Consider the following 24694-nt stretch of genomic DNA (forward strand, 5'->3'; position numbering starts at 1 on the left):
CAAGTTATTCTCTAAAGTGGTAACGACCTATCCCGCTTCATTCATCATCTACGGCATTTTCGAGGTTCGTGCACTACGTGCAACAATCGCATCCACCGGAAAACGGTAACGCTCTCGGGCTTCTGCCATGTCAACCCATCAGACTGGGTTGGACACTTTCGCTCACCGACAATAAACATCCTCATCATCACGACGAGCAGCTGCAACATCCACCCCCCCCCCCCCCCCCCCCCCCCACGGCAAACAGTTGAGCGATGATAAACTGGGCGCTTTATAGTTGCGGATGGGTGTGTGAGGTGTGAGATGGCACCGTAAAGTGCCGCTTAAGCACAAGTTGTTTTTTTTCCCTGCTTTAATGTTGCACAATCCACCACGGGTCGACCGTTGCTTTCCCCGGATCAACGGTTTAGCCAACGGTTGCCGATTGCTCACGTCCCATTTGCTGACATCTGTAGGGGTGTAGCGCTTAACCGTCCGCCACCAGGCGTCTCCATCCCATTTCGTTTCGTTTATTTTTAGCACATTTTACTCGTTTTTTTTTTGTTAAACCGGACCCACCGGAAATACGTCGCTTAAAACACGCGTAATGAGATGCATTTTGAGTAATGGTGAGGAGGAGGGCAGAAAAAAAAACACACCTCCAGGAAAATTGTGATTGAAACAAACAGTGGGGGTTGGGGGATGACAAATATTTTGCACACTGAAACACAGACATAATCATCGTCCTCGGGATGCATTTCAACAAAAAAAAGTGTATCCAATGTACTTAACATGCGCATTCATTCATTTTTTTAGTGGTTATTTAAAAACAAACCCAAATGCTTCAAAGCTTCATTTAACCCCCTAGCGCTCATGCATTATTCCGAGCAAGCTTCATTTTGATTCATCTTTCATCCGAAATTTATAATTTTTCCAACGAAATGAAAGTTAAACGTTGAAATGAAAACAATCATCATTATCCAACCAGATTTGGAAGTGTTTTTTGTCAGATAGCGTTATCCAAACAGAACCTGCCACCGGTGAGTATCGGTAGGATTTGTAGGAACTCAAATGCACGCCAACGGACGATGCATTCGCTCGTTGCCAGAACGGATATGCTGGAAGTGAACAGCAGCAGCAGTACAGCGCGATGTATCGATTTAATACACTTGACATTTATTTCTTTTCGCAATATTCATGGCATGTATGGTGGACTCACCAAGTGCACCGTGAAACTTTACCACTCTGAAAGCATCATACGTCCATTTTTGTACGGTCCATCATGCTGTTAGGGTTACACTTGAGCACAATGTGTACACAAAGCGGACGCCATACAGATATGAGCGAAACGAAGCAGAAAAAACAACGTATGCCTGAATCGTTTTTATGCTTCTTACTTCTTCACACTGCTTGATTCTTCGCGTAACTTTGCCCCTGGCGGCAAGGGTTCGTTCCAGCAGGGATTTAATTTTACGCTTGTTTAATTCCATAATTTTCCGTCGCGTAAAGCAAACAGTGGGAATCAGCTCTGTATGGTGCACGTACTTCAATTTCTTTTCTCTTCTCTCTGTTTCGTCATTTCACAGTTAACCCTACCGCCACGATGTATACAGCAACGAGATCGCCACTGGAAGTGGTCTGGTGGTCGAGATTTTTCGCCGGCGCCGTACCACGGATACAGTGAGATTGTATGGCGCATTAGTGAGCAAGGGAAACGCACGGCGAAAAAGTGCTCCATAAAGTAGCAAAAGCAACCCTGTCCCGGATGATCGAAAAACCGGGATGGAACGAACTATCCTCTTCAGTGACACATTGGTCGATCGGTTCAAATCCTCAGTGTAAAAAAGAAAAACTAACATAAAATAGTGAATACAGCATCACGTACGAACGTAATAAACTCAAATGCGTGTCCATGCACGCTGAACCGCACACAGACCGCACATCATGAATGTCTCGAACATCGACTACGAGGTGCATCACCTTCTGCTCGGTAATGGAAGCGGCAGCGGTAGTGGAGGCGTTGGCAGCAGCAGCGGCAGCACTGGTGGCGCCACCTTTGGGGAAGAGTCGGCGATAGGAAGTAATCTTACCGCGCGGATAGTTGGCACCAACGAAAGTATCCTAACGATCGTTTCCTGCTACGATGACTACCTGCCCAACGAGGTGCTGGTGGAGTTCGAGTTCTGGATCAGTGGTGTGGTGATGAATGTGATCGCACTAATCGGTATCCTGGGAAATATCTTCTCGATGGTGATCCTGTCACGGCCGCAGATGCGCTCCAGCATTAACTACCTGCTGATTGGGTTGGCCCGCTGCGATACAGTGCTGATCCTGACCTCGGTACTCATCTTCGGGCTGTGTGCGATCTATCCACATACGGGTTACCTGTACTACTACCATTATCAGATCTTTCCGAAGATTTCACTGGTCGTCTATCCGCTGGCGATGATCGCCCAAACAGCTAGCGTGTATCTAACGCTCACGGTCACACTCGAACGCTACGTGGCCGTTTGTCATCCGCTGCGGGCCCGCGCCCTCTGCACGTATGGCAGGGCCCGACTCTACGTGGTGGGTATACTGATCTTTTCGATCCTGTACAATCTGCCCCGGTTTTGGGAGGTGACACTCATCTCGTCCACCCACCCGGACACGGGACTCGTCATTTACTGCGTGAAAGCGTCCGACATGCGTACGAACGAAACGTACATCAAGGTGTACATACACTGGCTGTACATGATCTTCGTGTACTTTCTACCGTTCAGCTTGATCTCGTTTTTCAACCTGATGATCTACCGGCAGGTGCGGCGGGCAAACAAGGAACGGCAGCGACTGTCCCGGTCGGAGAAGCGCGAGATCGGTCTCGCCACCATGCTGATCTGCGTGGTGATCGTGTTTCTGCTCTGCAATCTGCCCGCCATGATGATCAATATCGTCGAGGCGTTCTACAGCGTGATCATCGAGTACATGGTGAAGGTGTCCAACCTGCTCGTCACCATCAACTCGAGCGTGAACTTCTTCATCTACGTCATCTTCGGCGAGAAGTTTAAGCGCATCTTCCTGTTGCTTTTTTGCAAACCCCGCGGCCGCCAATCACCGGATGACGGTCTTATCCATGACGACAGCTCCTTCTCGAACGGAGACGCCAGCAACCGCAACTCGGGCCGATTCCAGCGGGTCGGCACTACGCGCAGCACCTCGACCAAGCTAAGCAACTGCAGCATGCGCACGATACGGACAACGGTCCGGAGCACACGGGCACCGTCACCCGGGCCGATCGTGTATTACCCGGCGCGTGAAACACTGCCCCGGATCACCCAGCCCCCGACGATCACGCGCAGCAGCTCGATGTTCCCGGACTGGAGCACCCGGGGGGAGAACGGTACCAACGGGGGAATCATGATGGCGTCGTCCGGCTTCTAGTTGGATCAGTACCAACAGCACTGAGGTTTCGAGCTTTAATCCGTAGCCATTCTTTACCTGGCTACGTGGTACCACCACACCAGTGAGGAGTTTGTCTCTGGTGGTGATTTTTATTTGTCCCCCACGGCCACACGGTTGGAATAGGAAGGAAAGACAAAGCGTGTCCAAGCACCATCGCGACTGTCCGATGGAAACACGATCAAACATCCTGTCGACACCGTGGACGGAGGAGAACTCCCTTAGAGAATTGAGTTTTAAATTGCACTCCTTTTAACGCCACCACGCAAAAACGCAAGCTCCGATAATTAGTACACTTCATTTTCTCATTTTGCAATGCGAACGCTTACTGGCACACTTACCCGCAACCTGCAGTACTCCATTATGCTTTCTGCTTTGTCTCTTACCAGTTTCGCACTTTGCCGTTCCACTTCAACACATCTTGGTAGCTCCAGCTTAATTGTGATTAATGAGGCGCACGTCCTGCAATCGCAGCACATCCTGCTGACATGCTGACGAACGGTAATAATCGAACCTGGGATGCGCAGGGTTGGCAGGGCTTTAAAAACGCTCCCGCTCCAACTCCATGCTATGAGCGCACATTTCTCACCATCAAAAGTTGCTCCAGCCGGCAGGGAACCGGATGATGCCGGAAATGTTTCTCGGTTTCATTCGTACGTGCAAAAAGGGATTGGTATTTTTTTAGATAGACAAACTTGCTGTGGTTTAACAGCGGGGGATACAAAGGATAGATTAGGTCTTTGTTAAAGTTTGCTTTAAAATTTGTATTTTAAATCACCCGGAAGGACACAGCAAAACACGTTGTAGATAAGTTAAGCCACAATTACAAATGATCTACTTGGAAGAGCTACTATTTGTCTTCTAGTGCATGATATTCGATCACTTTGCAAAAGTGACTACCGCTCTCTGATAATTTTTCCCTTTTCAAACACAAACAAACGAAAGCAAAGAACTCCTCGCCGTGGCCAAACGTCTTTCTAATTGCCGCTCTAAATTGCTTTCTCCGGTGAGAGCATTCGTTTTTCACTTAACGTTGGTCAACTTTTACAACCGTAGCGGGCCAAATAAATTGTTGCCTCATACAAAAGCTAGGCACGGGGTTTTTGCGGAAAATCTACGAATAAACAAACCCGAGAAAAAAAAAAAACAACCCCGCCCGGAGAGAAACGAAAAGTCTGTTCGGCATTAAGCGGACCTTCTTCCTTTGCCTACCCATTTGATTTGGATAGGATTCACGGAGGAAAACTTTTAATCCTCCATCAGCACCATCACCACCACCAGCGCCACCGGTTGGTCGGTAACGGAAAGTAGTGGGACGCAGTGTCAGAAGGCGTAAAATCGACATAACGTCATGGCGGAAAAAGCGATGTGGGCGATCTTCTTTGAATCGCCTGTTTCTGTTCGTTCCGCTTCCAAGTGGTTGCATTTTTTTTTTCACTTTCCACTCTGGGCGAAGGACGCATGCTGTGTCGTGCTGCGAATGAAATTGTTTTTCCTTTCGTTTTATTTGTGTTTTTAATTTAGCTTTTTGTTATTCATTTTGTTTGCTCCTATCCTGCCACCAACCGATGGGTAGCCACTTTGGTGGGTTCGGGATTTAATCTAACCGATCCGATGGTGGGAACGATTTGTCACAACCGGCCAGTGGAGTGCGTTTTATCAGTCGCTTCGCGAAGCTTTTTCTGTTCCCTTCGGAACAAGCACAACAATTTGATGAACAGTAGTGTGAAAGTGAACAGATTCCACGAGCTCAATCTTCTTTGAAGTAATGCTATAATGCGGACGCACTAATTTATCCCTCCGGCATCGGTTTGCTTAAGCTTCAATTCTTCTCGGCCCTACACTAGAGCTAGAGAAACAATCCTGCTGAGCCTTGCTCATGGATCGTTTGTAACGTATCAGGTTACGTAGCGCATTGCGTAGTTGCATTTGTTTCCATTTAGTTCCGTAGTTTTTATATCTACCTCACTAGTTTACTACGGTCCCAATAGGTTCCCACTAGTATCCCGTAGCGAATAAGCTTGTTATAATATTGTTTAACCACGCTCGCTCAAATTCTCATCCATTCAACTGTCTGCTGAAACTGTTCGTTTTGTTGTCAAACTGCAACATGGTCAATCACGACAGAAACTGTTAACTAAAAGAAAAGTGTTATTAAGTTTTACAGCAAAAACTATAAACAACTACAAAATTGGCGGTTCCGTGGGGTAAATGCTAATGTAACTAAACGTTCAACAACACACCAACCGAAAGTGGGTTGGAAAGTGACACTGATAATGATGGTAACGCCTAAATGAACGCACCTACACATGTTTGAATATTCAATTAGTAGTGGAATAAATAACGCAAAATCGAGAACCGGGCGTTAATAGACGCGTCATCCGGATCATTACTGTAAATATTGTTTACCTATTGTACATACGAAATCCTTTCTTTAAAGAAAAGTAAAAAACAAAGCACAACACTTGAATAATAAAGAGAACAAACTTTTAAAGTGGAAATAAAAAAACACAAACACACACACACACAAGTGTGTATTGTGAGAGTGGTTCATGAGAATTTAAGGTTAAGAAGAGCAAACATGCAAAGGAAAAGGTGAAACACGAAATTGATAGTTGAAAACATTAAAAAAAGCAACATTAAACGAAAGCGAAAAGACCAAAATCAAAATAGTATCGTAAAGAATGTTAAATTAAACGAAAAAAGTGAAAAACAAAATATAAATAGCGAAAAAAACACACACACACATTCACAATACCAAACCTGCTGTAACTATTACCGTTGCTTTTTAAAAGATGACTAAAGAGGAAGAGAAGAACTATTACAAAACAAAAACAAATCATGTAAATATGTTCAATGTATAAACAAACCAAAAAACAAAAAAACAGATAAGCTTACATATTTATTTCAAACACCCACAAAATCATTCTGGATGGCGGACGTAGCTAGTACGATATGGAAACAAACACTACGATACCTATCAACGGTGTAAATGGGAAAGTGTTTCGAGCATGGAAGAAAGCTTTAGGAACGCTCTCAAAACACGGTCGAAATAAAACATCCTTTACGCGGAAAACAAATTTTCCGAGAACAAAGCGAGAAATTCAATTCCTCTTGATGCAGCGCACCAATCTATTCTAGCAGCGAAAGAACTTAGAAGCGCTACGTGCTCCGAAACAACAGTGCATTCCCATCCAATTGCTCAGCGCCGCTGCCAAGCAGCGTCAACGAGGTACAAATTACGGGTTTGCTCCAATGTCTTCACCCAGGAGCACTCGTCTCGCAAGTACGACTGATTAATTACAGCTGCATTTTCCGTGCTCCGTGCTGCGAAGCGCCCAATTCCCGGGGGTCCGGTTGTGTGTACTAGGCAGAACTAAAACTTCAACAGCAACGATCGATTAAGTAAGTTACCTGGAAAATGGAAATGACTTCCCATCACAAACTTTGTCCAATACGGGCTGCCGTAAGTTCGAAATTGTCTACCACGTGCTGGAGGAGGCATCGGGACCGTTAGACAGACACTTGGCCCAAAACAAAAGGGCCAACACTTGGGATCAGTCTGGGCAGAAATCAAATCTGGTTGTCCGGATGAAGTGGTTTGCACTTTGAACTTAGTTCTACAGAATAGCGCCTCATTTGTAAAATTGACTAACGAGCGTTTATTAGTGTTGGTTAGTTCTAACTTGGTTTTGGTGTGTTACTGAAAATGGAAATTAAATTTACAACTAATTAGAATTCTTAACCCACGCTTGGTAACAGTTTTTTCTGTTCCAGCGCGCGTGTGTAAAGCCTTGGATAATGATTTAAAAACAAGTTTAATAAACGTATTATTAATTAGTACCCTATAAGACGAGGGATTCATTATGATAATTATTTTGTGAAAAGTTAATTTAATTTGATTTTTTTGAGAAATCTTCATTGCAGTAAGATACATTGAATACATGTATTATGTGATTATTAAATGATATTTATACATCACATCTGAAAAAAATGAATAATTTTGAATATCTTTTTGAATAGCTCATGATTTCAATGTGAAATTTCGACTATTTCAATGCTATTTTGGAACTTCTGATCATTTTTGATCATTTTTATGACCTTTTCTTCTCAATTTTTCATCATAATTTTTGTTCTTCGTTAATTAATTATTTATTGTTTTTTGATGATTAATTTGTAATTGGATACATTATTTTGTAATATTATTTTTCCATGTATGAGATTGATTTATTTTTATATTCAATTGTTTACTTTTACTTATCGATAACGTTCAGTTCAACGACAGTTGCATTTTATCAATTTGACACGATTACGATTTGATAACCGGCATCCAATCTCGTGTGCCAGATAATTGATAAAAAAGTACCTTTCTGAAGGTACTCACCCATCCCACCATCGGTAACGATAACTGCCAGAGTTTCCATCAACACCAACATTACCATGAAATTCTCGTAATCCACTGTTTTGCCAAATTTTACAACCGTCCCCACTCCAACCTAATCTCCCTTCCCCATTGGTGATAAGTTTGGGGTTTTGATTTCCATCCAAACAGTGCGTTCGTTTGATAAGATTCGATAATAGTAGTATTGCGGTAGAAATACAGTCGCCTTCGTTCATCAGGCTGCTTAGTTACGTGCCAAGTGTTGACCAGTGCTGGTTGGAGAATAATAATTGTGTTGTAACGCTTCAGCATGATCCTGCAAGCATTTCTTATAGCGGCCGCCGTCTATCTGCTGATCACTCATATGATCCAGCGGAAGAAGCTGCAGACAATGAACAAACACTTTCCTGGCCCGAAACCACTTCCGGTGGTTGGTAATTTGCTCGAGTTTGCCACATTGGACATTCCCGGTGAGTTTCAGAAGTGTAAAGAAGGAGTTGCACATTGAAAAAGGGACAAGGACCAGTGAGTTCATTGGGGGAATGGTTTAACTTCTCCATAATTATTCGTGGCTCACCGAAATCGGAAACTCTATGAATCTATAAAAAAGCTATGACGATGTTAGTATAAAATATGCATAACCATACATGTGTGCTTGCATTCTAATTACATGAGCCATCGAAAGCACCCTTTGATGACCGTGGCTTTGTGTTGCTTTCATACAAATATGTTCCCTAGTACGTCCTTTGATAGCTAATCAACATTAGACCATAAAGGAGCGTGGTGATCGCGTAAATGGAACTTAGAAAAGATATTTTTACATCTCCCCAACCTGATGTACACATAACCCCAATGCGCTTAACCTCTTAATCGGTCCGACTGTTGATTTTTGTCCCGTCACGTTTGGCTATCGATAGGAACGGCATGTAAACACCGTAAAAGCGACACGAATCACCCCCCAGGGATTGTGCTTATCGTACGCCGCCCGCTTTACCCACCACCACACGCCAATAGTGAATTATCGCATGCGTGGTTAGAAAGGGCAAAGGTAGCGAACAGATTAGTGTGCAAGTGGAGTGTGGATAACTGATCGGTCATGATTTTGTGCAACTTTTTTTTTCCTATACACGCAGGTGTGTTTGAACGCGTGGTCGCACTACACGAGAAGCATGGACAGGATTACATGATGTGGTCACTTTTCAACTGGACCATCTTAATGATGACCAGCCGGAAGAATGTGGAGAAGGTACTGCTGGCGAAGCAGACGGAGAAAGCGCTGCTGTATCAGTTCATCGAACCGTGGCTCGGTACGGGGCTGCTGATTGCGAGCGGTGAGAAGTGGTTCCAGCGCCGCAAGATCATCACACCGACGTTTCACTTCAAGATTTTGGAGCAGTTTGTGCGCGTGTTCAACAAGGAAACGGACACGATGGTGAAGTTGCTGCGCAAGCATGTCGGTGGGAAAGAGTTTGACATTTACGACTACGTCACGCTGATGGCACTGGACAGCATCTGTGAAACGTCCATGGGTACGTCGGTGGACGCCCAGCACAACCCGGACAATCAATACGTGCAGAATGTAAAGCGGTGAGTGGTCACCTTGTTGTAGTTTCATCACATCCTGGATAATAATGGTCTTTTCAATAACCACCCCCTCAGGATGGCGGTTCTGGTGCTACTGCGTACGATCAGTATCGTCGGACCGTACCCGATGCTGTACGACCTGTTTCACCCGAACGCCTGGGAACAGCGCAAAGTCGTCAAGCAGTTGCATGACTTCACCGACAACGTGATTCGTAGTCGGCGCCAACAGCTGGCCAAGGAGAAGTCGGAAAATGTCGCATTTGATTTGAACGAGGAAAATTTGTACTCCAAGCGCAAGCTTACCTTCCTGGATCTGCTGCTGAACGTGACGGTCGAGGGTAAACCACTGAGCAATCTGGACATCCGCGAGGAGGTGGATACATTCATGTTCGAGGGCCACGACACAACAACCAGCGGTATCTCGTTCACCATCTGCGAACTGGCCCGCAACCAGGACGTACAGGAACGGGTGTACGAAGAGATAGTGGCGGTGTTGGGCAAGGACCATAAAACGGCTGAGCTTACCTATCAGAACCTGCAGGAATTCAAGTACCTCGATCTGGTGGTGAAGGAAGGTTTGCGCATGTATCCACCGGTGGGGATAATTGGCCGTGCGCTAGTAGAAGATTTGGAGCTGAGTAAGTACCGAACGCATTCAAAGGTGGCTAAGAAATCTTCTCCCACTCATTTCGCTTCTCCTGCAATTTCTCCACCAGATGGCACGATCGTACCGGCGGGACAAAACGTCCTGGTGCCGATCTACGTGATCCATCGCAATCCGGAGATCTACCCAAACCCGAACCAGTTCGATCCGTCCCGATTTTCGGAGGATGCCGAATCGAAACGTGGCCCATTTGACTATCTGCCGTTCAGCATTGGGGCCCGGAACTGTATCGGCCAGCGGTACGCAGTGATGGAGATGAAGGTTTCGCTCATCAAGCTAATTGCAAACTACCGCGTCCTGCCGGGCGAATCACTTCCGAAGCTGCGCGTAAAGACTGATCTGGTGCTGCGCCCTGATATTGGCATTCAGGTGAAACTTGAACTCCGACAGTAATGGGAATAAAACGCACGACTACTGGTAGGAGAGATGGATGGGTGGTGGTGCATAGATACCGTGCCGTAAATATGTATTTATGAGCAATAAATGCGAATAAGCCAAACGTAATCAAAACTGTCCCCAGTACTCGCTAGAGCTCTATCAATTCATCAAATGCTCATCTGCCGGTATCTTCCGGCTCCAAAACAGACCTTCCTGAAGGGGCCCCCGACTCTACGACACCCCCGGCAGTAAAATGCGCTTCTCGACGGCTTTCGGCACCATGCTCAGTACTGTATTTTCTTCATGTCCTTGAAGCATGATTGATTATCGTTTTATATCAATTATGAGCCAGGCTATTCAGCTGCGCTCAGTGACAGTTTCGGTTTCGGGATCCGGTACCGATCTCCCATGTGTCCGTCCAGAGCCAATCAATAAAAATGATGATTAATAAATTTAACGTCACCCGCTTAGCAACGGTGCCGGACTGTGACCGCTACTAAAACACTGTGTTTGTGTGATTGAAGTAGGTACCGACCGCCGAAATGCAGCGCCGAAAAACGCCACGATCCGAGGATGTACCAACGCCATCCAGTTCAGCGGACAGTATTCAATTAACGATCTGCCAACGGCACACGAAACGCACCGTGTATGTGTAGCGATACAATAAATCCCATCACTTCACCAATCAATTCGCGACAATCGTACCCATGTTGCCTTTTGGGCGTGAAAAATTAATTAGCTCCCGCATTAACGTAATTACCCTCCACCGGCAATGAGTCCTGTTTGCAATAATGGTGCTGAGCAAACAAACCCACTCACACACTACATCGGAAAGTTCATAAATTAATGCACAGTCCTTCTGGCGGCATCACGTCTCAGGTGGAGAAGCGTACAGTGCACGCGTGTCGCTTCTGCAATAAATTACATTTGCCGTAAACATTTCAAATGACGGTCGCCCCTTATGCAGCTGGTTCCAAAGCTGCACATTAAAACGGTTGAATTTATGAGTTCACTTCACTTCACGATCTACTACGGGCGATATTTCGCGTCTGAAATCAACGTCACGGTAGTTGGTTTATGTATCCTAGAAGGGCAAGAAGGAGATGAGACTATCAAGCTCCATGTACGAACTACGATTCATCATTTTCGTTGATCAAAACATACACTAAACGATAGAAAAATTGTAAACTATATTTCATTCTTCATCGCCTGGAAAGTTTCATCTCGAATACCGTGCAGAGGGTTCGTAAAAATGATAGCCAATAAAATCGAGCAAACTACCGCAACCGAACAAGGGAATCGACGGTTTTGCATTGAGGGATGAAGTGAATTTAGTTAAAGACCAGCCGTGCAGTATTAGAATAGATTTCTGGATTTTATCACCCATTTTTATTTAATGGCGTAAGGTGAATTCTTTTCCCTGACTTAACGACCTCTACCAGATCATGACTTCGTCGAACAGGGGTATAAATCGGGTGGTTCCAATAATATTAAATAACCGACCCTAAGGTAAATGAACATGTACAGTAAAGGATCTTCTAGTTCAAGTAAGTGGTGACTATTTCTTAACGGTTTTCTGATTGATAACGGATCAAATAGAGATCCCGTGTCATGCTTCTGTAATCTAAAATCGAATCTAAACAAAACTCTCTCTACTGAAATCTGTGCAATGCTTTATAACTTTCAAAGAAACCAAAAATAGACCCCAGTTGATGACTTTAACTGCAAACCCGAGCATTTTAATCACTGGGAAACAAGATTCAACGCAATATGTAAATAATTAACAGAAGAACTATTTAAGAAGAAGAAAGAAGAAAAGAGATAAATATACTTTTACTTAACCTTTTTTTAAGAAAACTATTATTTGAATGAACAAAACAACAAATGTGTTCCTCTCTATTCCAAAATCCGTCTAGGCAAAGAGATAGCACAGGTTGTTTCTTTTCTATTTCGCTATATTCTCTCACCAATCAACCATATATTATACTAAGCTAAGAAGAAAGATAACAAATGGAGCATTTTTTAACGTATTAAATCGGTTTTATTGCGTTCACCGGTACAAAAATAACACATTAACTAACCCGAATAACCCTACAGGCAACACATATACTGCGTAATGTGTCTTTTGATGGGATAGTGCCTAACTTACTGTTGGGAAACTAAACCAAATATCGAACGATTGTACGAAGCAACGAAGCGAGATGAAGCCAACAAAATGAAAAACAAAATGAATGTCTCGGTTTGGTTCGATAGCTTTTTCGCAATCCTTACTATATTATTCAACTTACGGATGCACCTTAGTACTGTACCACACCGATGCCCAAACGATATAGTGCCTCACACGACGGCATCTTAAGCTGCTGTGCCTGCTGAAACTGTGCCCGGCTGCCAAAGCTCTTTGCCCGGCCGATCATTGCATCCCGATACGTCCGTTCGTTGCTACAGGCTCGCTTCATGTACGTCACATACTCTTCCTCAACCGAGTGCTCGAGCCGCGCCAAAGTGCCCTGATATTCGCTTAGGAAATTGTTCTTCACGTAGTACGGTATCTTCAGATTGAGTGTACGCCGTTCGACCGAAAATTTTCCCGTCTGCTGCAAACTGTACACCGGATCGGAGGCGAAGAAAGTCGACATAAGCGAAATGACGATAAAACACAAGATCATGCCAAAAATAAGACTCGGTTGACTAACGTTCCGGTCGTCATACTGTGAGGTACGCCCGGTACGAGTACGATAGTAATGGTGCTGCTGATGCTGTTGCTGCTGCTGCGGGAAACCACCTCCGAAGAACATGTTGAACAGATTGTTCGGGTCCATACCCGTGTCGAAGTCGGACTGGAAGTTGAACCTGTTCTGACCGTAAGTGTAGCCACCGTTCGGTGTTCGCGTCCGCGTGCCCGACGATCCGCTCCCAGTGATACGGTACAGATCATACGCTTTCCGTTTTTGCGGATCGGTTAACGTTTCTACCGCGTTGCCGAGCGATTTGAACGCTTCCATCGCGCCTGGTGCTTTGTTTTTGTCCGGATGCAGCTGCAATGCGTGCTTCTTGTAGCATTTCCTTATCTCGGAATCAGTAGCTTCCTTCGACACTTTCAACACTTCGTAAAAGTCTTTACTCTTCTGGACGCGCTTAACCGCGTCCGCTTGTTCCTGGGTGTAATCAACGTTCAGCTTTGGTTCCGCCGGGTTTTCGTCCTCCCGATTGACCGGACGTTTGCGGGCGGCAGATGCACCATTCGCTGTCCCACCGGCACCAGTCGCAGTTCCTGTGCTAGGTTTATATCCGGCCGCCCTCATCTGCTTCAGCAGTTCTTTCGCCTCAGCCAACGGGTACAGATTTTGGGATTTTTTCAAAAACTTTTCCGCTTTCTCTAAATTACCCATTTTCAGGGCAAAAGTTGCCAACTCGATGCACCGTTTAGCCTGCTCCTTGTTCATCTCCATGGTTGTTGTTGCGCTGTAGGTCTTATTTTAGGGACGATTTACAGCTACCTTTTATTCAATGGTGTGTGTTTAAGCCGTCACGATGCGATTAGTCTTCCTTCCAAACGTGACTAGAAGCTTATCGGTACACGTGTCCGTAATCCAATGGCTGCTAAAGGGCATACAAATCGTGTAAGCAGACACACGGATAACAATACAAAAAATCGATAATAATTACATCAGTTACAAGAAGTCGTCATTTCGTTCCTCGTTCAAGTTGATCACATGGGCAAACACTTCCACGTCCTTTCTAGACTTGGCCAGACTTTTACGAACACCTGCCAGTGTAGGCTAATGCTAAGATCGTCTTAAAATCTTTTACGGACACAATTTGAGTGTTATGAATTCAATTCTAAGCAATCAAAATTCTTTGCACCAATAAATAATACTTTTGGTTCACTGGGATGTGTCAAAGATAAACAAGATGTGTTGTTTTTTTCCTTCGCGCAACAGTTATGTTTATAGTGCAGGCTGTAGAACTGTACAGCCATGTAGCGGTATGTCTTTTCTCGGTTTTGTTGGTTACCGTAGTGTACACTGTAAATTTTGCTTCGGAAAAAAAATATTTGTATATTTTTAAAATTCGTACTGAATTTTTTAACCTGAATAACTAACAAATAAAGCAGTGTGTCTTAACATCTATTATAAGAGCAAAACTTTAAGTATAAATTTAAATCTAGCAACTGGTCAAATACTTTAATTGATACAATAATTTAAACTTAACAACAAATGGTTTTATACTTTAACAAATACAAATACGATCTTATAGAACTATTTTTTATAATGTTTACTATTTTCTTAAAATTGAAGTTATTTTACCCTTACATTATTAACAATGTTAAACTTTTTTTTTTGCTTACACAGATGATAAATATTGCTTAACATGTATGTACCATGTAAAATTGTTAGACCTCTATAACTTTTCAACATTGACTACCGTTCCGGTTGTATTGTGCCAGCCACACATTTTTATAGATGACTAAAACGTTTAATGCTATTCAATTTTAGTTTTGTTAGTTAGTTTTAGAACCATGCTAGTTTTAGAACAAATTTGAATAAGTTGTTGTTTTAAAGTTTTGTATGTAGGCCACGGAAGCCAGATGCAATAAAATTATAAACAATGCTTTGAGCCAGTTTTCGTTTTAGCCGAAGAGCAGAGTTCGTGACTGATCAGATTAGAATACACGACTTGCAGCAGTTCAAACCAAATTCAAACCAATTAACAACGCATCATTTTAACACCTCTTGCAACACAATTTGTTTGCAAATTGCATTTTTACATTCTGATTAAATATATTTACTGTATTTCAAACGATTTTATTAGATATTGCAGAGCACCAATACTTATTTGCACAAGGAAAAATTGAAATAACTTTGATGACAACCCAACTGACCCCGTCAGCATTATGAACTCAATGATTGGTGCCATCCGGTACACATGCACCGAGCAATCATTAAAAGAGAGACCGAATGTTTACACTCTTTCAAACGGTATTAGCTATCTCACTTTTTTCTATTTGGTTCTCATTCCACCTCTACGTCCAGTGCTCTATCTCCTTTCATTCCATGTCCCGTTTCATTTGCACTGGCGCACACTGCTGCGGACGGAATGATTCAATGGCAGCTCGGTACAGCTGCACCGAACGCGGAGAATCCGTGAGACGGGCAATCAGCTGTTCCAAGTACACTTGCACCGAACGCACCAGCAGCGAACGCACCCTCTGCACAGAACTCACCACTCTTTTTTCTTTGCTTTCTCTGTCTAGCTGCTTTTCGCATGCTGCATTACCTATCTCATTCGCTCTGATCGAATCGTTAATCCACGATTGCCTACTTTGACTCACGTTTTTTTCACATATTGTTCCAATACCCTGTTGCCTTCCATTCCACTCGATGTAATCCGAAATTTCCTCCTGAAAACGGCAAATTTAATAGAATTTGGAACATCATCATCCCACGCACGGTGCACGTTCACAGGCATAAAACTAATCGCCAGTAGTTTTCTTTACTTTATCTTTACTTTTTCCGTCTCACTAACCAAACACTTCGAAACTCTCAATCCGCCAAGAGAATCACGCAATCGATCGAAACAAAGAACGAGCAAACGGGCAAGGAGAATGAACAACAGCGCTACAACAACAACAAAAAGCAGCGATTATACGCCATAGGAGGCAATCTTCTGGGAAGAACCGTGATTCAGCTGATTTTGCACCAACAACAACAACAACACATACACATCCCATGAGGCTTCGGCGGGTGAGGCAAATGGGAGTGACGCGACTGCTGAAGCTTCGTGCAATTTTCCATCTCTGCACACATCTCCTTCCGCTTGGAAGGAGATTTTTTTTTCTTTTTCACATGCAAGATACTCAACAGTAAAGCATGCGACCAGTATAAGCGAGCCAACGCGCGCAGAGGTCATACTATCATACGGTGGAGCAAAATAGAATGTGTTGTGCTCCCTGTGTGTGCGTTGCAAAACCACCCCGGAAGCCCAATGACCGGCAGTCGCGGCTTAGAAAATGACGCAAAGATGATTCCACATACATACAGAGCAAAGAAGTAGCCCGTTTCTAATGGACAGAAATCTTCGGCTTTGGTGGACAAAAGTCAACCCAAACCATCCAAGCAAAGCACCAGCAGTGGTGTTATAAAACGATATTTTTTTTGCTGTTTGTTTGTTTTTCTTACTTTATACTAATGAAAAGAGAAAAAAATAGGTAAGTTACAAATGGCACTTCGTTTCCATCTATTTCTGACAGTTACGTGTTTGAATTGTGTTGAACTTTCATAAGCGCATTCTTTAAAAAATACAACCACTCATACTCATACAAAGTTGGATGTTCTAATTTTGTACCTTTGCTGATTTCTTTCGTTTCCTGAATTCTCTTGTTATGTTAGTTTTCTACGTCAACATTGCAAGCGATTGCGAAATTCGGTTGCATCATAATGTAACACTTCTTAAAACATGAACAAAAGCTTCACGTAGCAACACTAATCGCTTCACTATTTCTAGTAAAACTTATTTAGAATTCATATGTATCAACTATAAGCCATTATAAAAACCAAACGTAAGTAATGATACTTTTGGAAAATACAGCGTACTAATTCGAAGTCTTATCATAGTTATTATGATTATTTTATATGTTTTATAACAAAAGACAGCTTTTTGATATTCATGACGGATATTGCTGATGAAAACTTAATCTAATGAACAATTAACATTTATTTGAAGACATTTCCCTCTCCAAACAGTGAAAAGTCTCTTTTTCCCGGGGGTACTTGGCCAACAAAAGACTAACTTAAAGAAGTATAAAAATGCAAAAAAAAAGCTATATATCGCTTCTAAGCACATTATTATGTACGTTTGTTATAGCTTAAGCGTACTTTATCACTGATGTTTATGCATATTTGTCAGGGAAATTTAGAACGACTTATAATATGAAATAAACATCTAAATATTCCAAAATCAAAATGTTCAAAACATGTTCACATTACTTGCAGTGGTTTTTGTTTAATAAAATGTTTACAAATATTAGACCATTAGAAGTGAGTCAGTCAGTAATTGTCAGTGAGTTAGTAATTTACCTTCAGCCGTTTAAACTGATTAAACTTATCGCAAAACATGCAATGCGTTTTTCACAGCTGCTAGTATAGCTACATTATGTGGTGTAAAAATGTGCAAAAATAGTGTTTTTCTTATAACTTCACTTTTTTACAATAATATCTTTAAATTTATCAATTGGCCTTTTATTTTGAAAAATTAGGTGTGTTACAGTCACGTTACTGACTGTACTACAAGATAAAACTAAGCAAAATAAAATTAGCTTGTCACATTGGTATGGCATATTTTGTTTGCTTCTCACTGATTAAGCGCTTCGTGGCGACTTATGCTGCTAATAAAACCACACAAAGGACGGATGAAACGCCGTTCCACGATCCTGGACTTTGATCGTCATTCGCCCTTTTATCATCACCTCGACACTCTGTCCACTCAGTCGCGTGCGTGCGTGCTTAGCGTAAACGTGGACCGAAAAATGAACCGTCAAACACAGCCCCTCTTCCCAGTCTGTCTTTCCTTCGAAAGCACTACCGACGTAAAATTGAGGTCAACTCCCTTCTTTGCTACTCCATCCAGCTGGCTGACTGTTCGCTGGACGGAACATTTTTCTTGGCAGCACCGAATTGCGTCCGAGAAGCAAATCAGTAAACCATACGCAAAGCCCTCCGCGCGCTTGCTAAGTAAATTGACCCTGAACTGGACGACAAGCTAACGCAATCGTACAAGGGTGTTCCGCGTCTGGCAAATGGAAGCAAACATAATGCTTACTTTGGCAAGATTGAGCGCAAGTGCTTAGAACAGGCTGCGTGCGTGCGTGTACGCATTTAAATCAATCATGCGTGCTGTTACTATTGCCCATAGATTACTGCTAAACGATGTGCAAAACAAAATCGTGATCTACCCACGAAAAGAATGAATAAACATGGTTTGATCGTATGATATCATGTCTTCTGTCCGGTGCAGTTAAAATAGATATGATTTTCATCCATCCAAACAGCTCCACACCCACCAATTTCAATATTGCACAACACGTGCTGCCTAGTTCAGTAGCATGCTCGATCGAGCCCACCATCACCGGCCACGGTAAGGAGAGATAATACTGATGCAACACTGTCACGGGATGGGAGTTCAATGATGGGTTCGTCAGGATACTAACATTGCCTCCGTAATAGGGCTTCGTGACAGACGCAGATGTACCGGGGTGCAGCCCACAACCTGCCAAACCGAAAGACATCCCTGCAACATAATAACACACCCGAGTCTAAGACCTGTCCCAACCATAGAGCCATCCACATAAATTTACCCAAGAGGTGTGTTGAAGGCCAGTAAAGCATTACTTAACTGCCATTTCCATTGGAAATGTTTATTATTATCTAAGATTTTGAGTTTTTTTACTCCCCGACGAGCACAAACGTGTAGGAGGATGCAATGGTTTTGTTGTTGTTTCCGCTAGCAGATATTAATATCACACGGTGTAAAAAGGTTTTTCTTATTTCAACCACATCTGCCCCGGTGTATGTTTTGTTCGTCCTGCTGCGTTGCGCAACTATCAAAAACAGGACACAGGCACAGTGCCGCGAATGTTACATAAATGAAAACTTTAAGCTCCGTAGTGTGTCCCTTTGATGTGGTGTGATGGCTTCTGTGATTTAACCGTCAAGAACGAGTGTGATTTGCATTATCTAACTTAAAAAGCTATAGGCAGAAAAGTGATATTTACTACGTTTTCTCGCTGAGTTTTAGAAAATTTAATAATTTTTTTAACTATTTTGTACAGCGAACATTCAATTTATTCAGTCCTTTATTGAAACATTTCCATTTTGAAATTTTTGAACCTATGGTAAAAATAATAAAAAAAAACTACAATTCTTAGATGCAACTGTAGATATAAGTTATTTTTCATATTGTCATCAATATCTAAATTACAAAAAAAATAGTTTTTTAGACGTACTCTGTAAGATATGACCTTGAGTTCTTGTAATTTTACAGCAACACTATCGAGATTTTTAAGCGTTTTATTCGTGGCTAGCAGAATTAGTTTTAAACGTTTTAAAATTTCATTCTACAAATAAGGTTTGTAATAATCGTTCATTGATAATGGCCGAATTGTATTAAAAATTAATTTGCATTGGAAGGGACCATTGGAAATTATTGGTCCGAAAATTCTACCATAATGAAATTTCAACAGGGACGGCCTGGTGGCATGATGGTAGCGGCGCCGGCCTTCACAAGAACGGACCGGACCAAAATCCCATCCGGGCCAAACCCCCGTAGCAAGGACTGACTATCCGGCTACGTGGTAAATAAGTCGATACGGCCAGGCCGTTCTAACGAAAAAAAAAAAAATAAATAAATTCAACTCCGACCAGATACGGCAGTCCTAGCGAGGTTTATGTTTGATCCTTGACAGACACAACCAACCAATAATTATTATAAACTAACAATTATTAGTTATGAATGTGTTTGGTGGCTACAGTGTCATTTTTAAAGTCCAGTTAGCCCAGAGCTAGTTAAGGCATGTTGATAAATGATACATACTATCATACCAACGCAAAGATAATATACTAATGTACAATAAAATATCATCAGATTTATCATCGGCGAAATACAACATCGATGCTATGAAATACAGTAAACGATATCATAATGAGTGATATCCTTTCCAGTATGTTAGTCGTTATACGAAACACTTCGTTACTACATGATCAATTACTGACAGAAAATGAGTTGCTGTCTATATTGACCGAAAAATAAGCACTGGTATTTGTCTCATACACGTTAATCATTGGTAGATATACTGAATCGTCCGGATGATGTTTAACAACACATAAGGAATGAACATTCCATGCTGACAACATTTTCGGAATATCTTTGTTTGATACAGCTTTTTTTTTCTTCTATTACAAACTAATTGAATTCTTGGCACTCCATGAACTTCATACGTTCTTGGGCAATGGGCCGTGCATGTGCTTCGATGTTACTATTTTCAATCCCCAATCGAAAGGTATTGACCAACGTCACATGTTCATTAACGGTTCGATTTCTCGTTGCATTCAGCTGAGCGGTTTCTGAACATTCCATGTGAGGCCTCAATTTCTTCAATGTTTCGACTTTGGCATCGAATTGCAACACGAAAAGAGTTCCAGGGACGACCCAAGCCCGCCAACCCCGGTAAAATGGGGGGGGGATGAAATGTATTAAAAGGATTTATTTGTTGAAAAAAAAATGTTGTGAGTTTAAATGAAACAGTATCAGAAATTTCCAAAACTCTCAATCGTAATTCAGAGTTATTTCTTTCCAAAAAACAATCACAAAAAGCATACGGCATACGGTATTCCCCAACAATCAACTTTCTCAGCCTGTATCCTTTTCTACCCGTCGTGCATCGCCAGTGCAATCATTCACTTGTAATCACTGCAATTGCATCGACGACAACAAGAAAAGCAGACAAAAAAAAACAGGCAAACCTTCACCGTTAAAGATCGTTGAACGAAACCACAATCCAGCAGCAGCGGATTCTTTGTCCTTCAGGGACATGGTTGAAAACCGTAACCGGGGGTGGTGACGAGGTGCCATAGAAATCAAAACGAGATTTCGGTTCGCTTCCCTTACCGTACCGTTTTGGAACGGAATCCTTCTCCATTGCTGGCACACGGGGCTGAAGTAGCGGCAGCTTCTTCGCTTTGTCTCGCGTGACGAACTGTATTTGCGTTCAAGTTTCTTCACCTTACTCCGCTCGTTGGGGCATCTGTGTATACATATCTGTTCGGAGCTTTAGCGCATCACGGGGAAGGTAAATTGTTGTTACCTTTAAAAAAAACATATCCCATTTTGTGCGAGTCTTTTTTATCTCGTTAGTAAAAAGTTCACTTAATTACTCCCATTTTGTTTGTTGCTTTAACGTCGCTGTACAGTGTGTATTAACGCTATGCAAATATATTTACATAGAATGTATGTTTAAAAAGTTTATACTTAATATAAGCAGCATAGAAAAGGTTTCTTTTCTATAAGAACGCTATCCGCATGTGATATGCAAAGTGGTTGTCGGCTTGTCTTAAATTAGTCTTAAACGTACATACTTTTTTGATAGGTCACGAAACGTTCCCGTATCAGTCTGGTTAGTAGCACGCTCCACAGCCCCATACAACAACGCTTCGGTTGTGCATGACGCCTATGCCAGTGACGATGATGATGGTGTTGATGATGATGACGGGACCATTCGCAACCCCCATAAACTACCCCTTGCGGGTATCGTACAGCTGAAATACACGCACCGACGAGAGTGAGCGAGAGATGGAAAGAAACAGCATATCGTGACATAAACACACACACTCGCACACAACAAAGAACATGCGCGTATCAAAATATCTCTCTGTTTCTCACTCTCTCGCTCTCTCGTTCGAATTCGCTCTCTCAAACAACGTCACGCGCGCGGTCTCAGCACACGCAGCTCACTAGAGTCCAGCAGCGTGCACGACGGGCAGCTCAGTCTCTTTCGTGTGGCGGTGTCTTGCATTCTCGTCTTGGAACGGGCGCGCACGGTGTGTGTTTGTCGGTGCAAACAACCCCTTTTGGAGCAAATCTAAACCAAGAAGCCACCCCAACACACATCCCACCCCACCCTACACGGTACGTGTGTGTGTGCATTGCGTCCCTCGTTCACCTGCCAAACCGCTCTGCTCCCCGAAATAAAGGGAGGTCTCGTGCGTGCGTGTGCATCACGCGCGCGCTTGTGTGTGTATGCGTGTGCTTTCTCCCGTTTGGTGCGTCTGTGGCAAAACGATTCGTTTATGTGGTTTATGTGTGCTCTGCGCGAGAAACCCCTTTTCTAAACAAAAAAAAAAGTCCTCAGAAAGGAATGGTTTTTCGTGTGACGCAGTTTATTAGTGCTGTGGAAAAAAAAGATCTATTTACATGTACCTAACGCGATATGAAAGCAGCTTCTCTAAAACGCTCTACACCAACGGCCAAAGCAAGGCACAATTCTCTTTGTTATCCAAACGCTAACTCTGCGATGCGATGGATGCAGCCAAATGCTTTAGCCATTACCAGCGGTCTATACTTTGCTGCACGCAACAATGCATTTCCCTTGCTTTTCCAGACTTTTACTACTACCAAGAATGTGTCGCGTAGTGGCTAGTTACGATCGATTCGAAGTTGCACCAGCTAGCGGTTACATTGTTGTATTAAATTTATACCAACAAAGGAAAGATATACCCAACGTTAGAACTCGCGATAATGCTCAATAAAGCTAGCACTTTTGCTGATTAGTTTCTTTCTATCAGATGAAGCACATAAAATAGTCGTTCACATTGCAAAACGGGTTCAAACTCTCTCGCATTTTCTTCTTTTTCCTCGTGCAAGTAAATCGCTTTTCTCCATCCCTCTAGTGCAGCGTGAACCTTTCGGTTTTTGATTCTCTTCCCTCAATCTAAGCATCCATAGGCATCTTCGAAGGGGGATTTAGCCTTCACCGTCTCGTATTCTCTGTTCTCTCACTGCTATACACCCACACCACCTCAAACCGGCTCGTCAGCTGCTGCTGCTGGTTATTGAAAAACATCTGCTTTTCGAACTCGAAAGCAACCCCCTTACCTATCTTTGTTTGCTAACAACTCCATCCCCCACCAGTTTATCCAACCATGGCAGCTGGCTACCATCTCCCCGAGCAACCTCCGGGGGTTAAAAGAAAAACAACAACAAATCGACTCTCCGCCTGATTCACTCTCACTCTTGTGAGAGCATTTCCCGGCCACGAGAAAATCATCTCCCGTTGGGGGTTTGGGTTGTTTTTTTTTTTTGTTTTCTTTTCTTTTTTGCAATACTCTTCACAATCACCAACATCCTTGTTTTCCGATTGCTTTTAGGGACTGTTATGTGTGTGTGTGATGGATTAATGTAACCTCTGCAGGTAGCAAAACATGCTGTGGAACGAATTAAATTTGAAGCTACAAATGTAATAATTGTCTAAAAGTGTATCAGGTTTGAAATTTATTTATAATGTGTGTGTTTTAGTGTTTTATTGCTAAAATTCGTGCACGGAAATGTGTCACAGAGTAATATATATTCTCTCCCCACTGAAATTAGGGGTGAGTTTATGCGTTCTTCTCTAGAACGAGATGGATATAAAACAAATCGCTCTTCCCGTACGCAAAGCTGCTTACAGTGCAAAGTGAGATGGCATGCAAACGATATTTGTTGTGCTCAGCGCAATGTGGACATCCACTTCCTGTTATTCTTTTTCCTATCCTTGCCCCATCAGCTGAGACCTGGCTGCGGTGCGCTCTCGCGCCGTAACATTAGTGTGACACCATGCGAATTGTTTCGAAATGTTAGGGAACTATAAAACCTGTTGTTAAGAAACCATAAAAAAAATCCTGTAATAGAAACACGTCCCCAAAATTGCACTCAAACCCGTTCTGGCGAGGTACAAAAACAAGATCTTTCTCAACCATACCAGGAGAACTGCGAGTAATCGCAAAGAGAGACAATTTCCTGATCGGGTTTTTTGGGAGCTGTGGAGCATTAGCACGAGCGAAAACGCTCCTTCAGAACGGACCCGCAGAGTTCGCGTGCACTGCTTGAAATTTTGACAGCCGAACAGGGCTCAGGTCTCGAAATATTCTGTGCAAAATATTCCATCATCATCATCCCCGAACGTCAACGTCATCCGCACACACAGGTGCGCTTGGAATTCGCAAGCAAACAACCCTGAAAGAGAGAACAAACAACAAATTGTCGTGCTGGATTTTTTGTTAAAAATTCGACGCCGTTCTTCGCTTGAGTTGAATAATCTAGAGCTAATGTTAATCCTTCTTTTGTTTTCTTCCATCACCCGAAACAGTGCGCGAAAAGATTGTGAATCGTGTGCCGATGTCTGTGATGAAAAAGTGACAATATTACCCAAAAGCTGAAGCTTTCTGACAGCGGCACCACAATGCAGCAACAGCAGCGACGATTATCGTCAACGCAGTAACAGCAGCATCGAGTTGGGGTTGCGTGGATATTGCAATGAAAAGTTGATCGCCATCGATTCGCCTTGAACGATGCCGGTAAAAAGGACGGAAGGAGCATCGTGCAGTGAGAAAGGACAATGCGAAACGAACCACCAGTGTGCAGTGTAGTTGTAGAGTGGGGCAAGTGGTATGCGAATAGTATATAGTAAAGTGTGTCATATCATTTTCATTCTTATTCTGCGCATTCTTACTAAGAGAGGTCGT

General features: G+C 42.9%; 3 protein-coding genes across 3 annotated transcripts; 2 read left to right on the forward strand and 1 right to left on the reverse strand.

The window, feature by feature from the left end:
* The first annotated feature begins 1923 nt into the window (after positions 1 to 1923).
* LOC128709930 (FMRFamide receptor-like) lies at positions 1924 to 3399 on the forward strand. The gene has a single exon (XM_053804965.1). It carries the CDS (start codon positions 1924 to 1926, stop codon positions 3397 to 3399), a length of 1476 nt encoding a protein of 491 aa, XP_053660940.1.
* Positions 3400 to 8108: 4709 nt separating this feature from the next.
* LOC128719969 (cytochrome P450 4d2-like) lies at positions 8109 to 10439 on the forward strand. Its single transcript, XM_053813612.1, has 4 exons — positions 8109 to 8268; positions 8932 to 9385; positions 9458 to 10020; positions 10099 to 10439. The coding sequence occupies exons 1-4, from the start codon at positions 8109 to 8111 to the stop codon at positions 10437 to 10439; spliced, it is 1518 nt and encodes a 505-aa protein (XP_053669587.1).
* A 2282-nt stretch (positions 10440 to 12721) lies between these two features.
* On the reverse strand, positions 12722 to 13873 carry LOC128707860 (dnaJ homolog subfamily B member 14-like). The gene has a single exon (XM_053802819.1). It carries the CDS (start codon positions 13871 to 13873, stop codon positions 12722 to 12724), a length of 1152 nt encoding a protein of 383 aa, XP_053658794.1.
* Between the last annotated feature and the right edge of the window lie 10821 nt (positions 13874 to 24694).

Source organism: Anopheles marshallii, chromosome 2 (assembly GCF_943734725.1).
Source record: "Anopheles marshallii chromosome 2, idAnoMarsDA_429_01, whole genome shotgun sequence".
Lineage (NCBI taxonomy): Eukaryota > Metazoa > Arthropoda > Insecta > Diptera > Culicidae > Anopheles > Anopheles marshallii.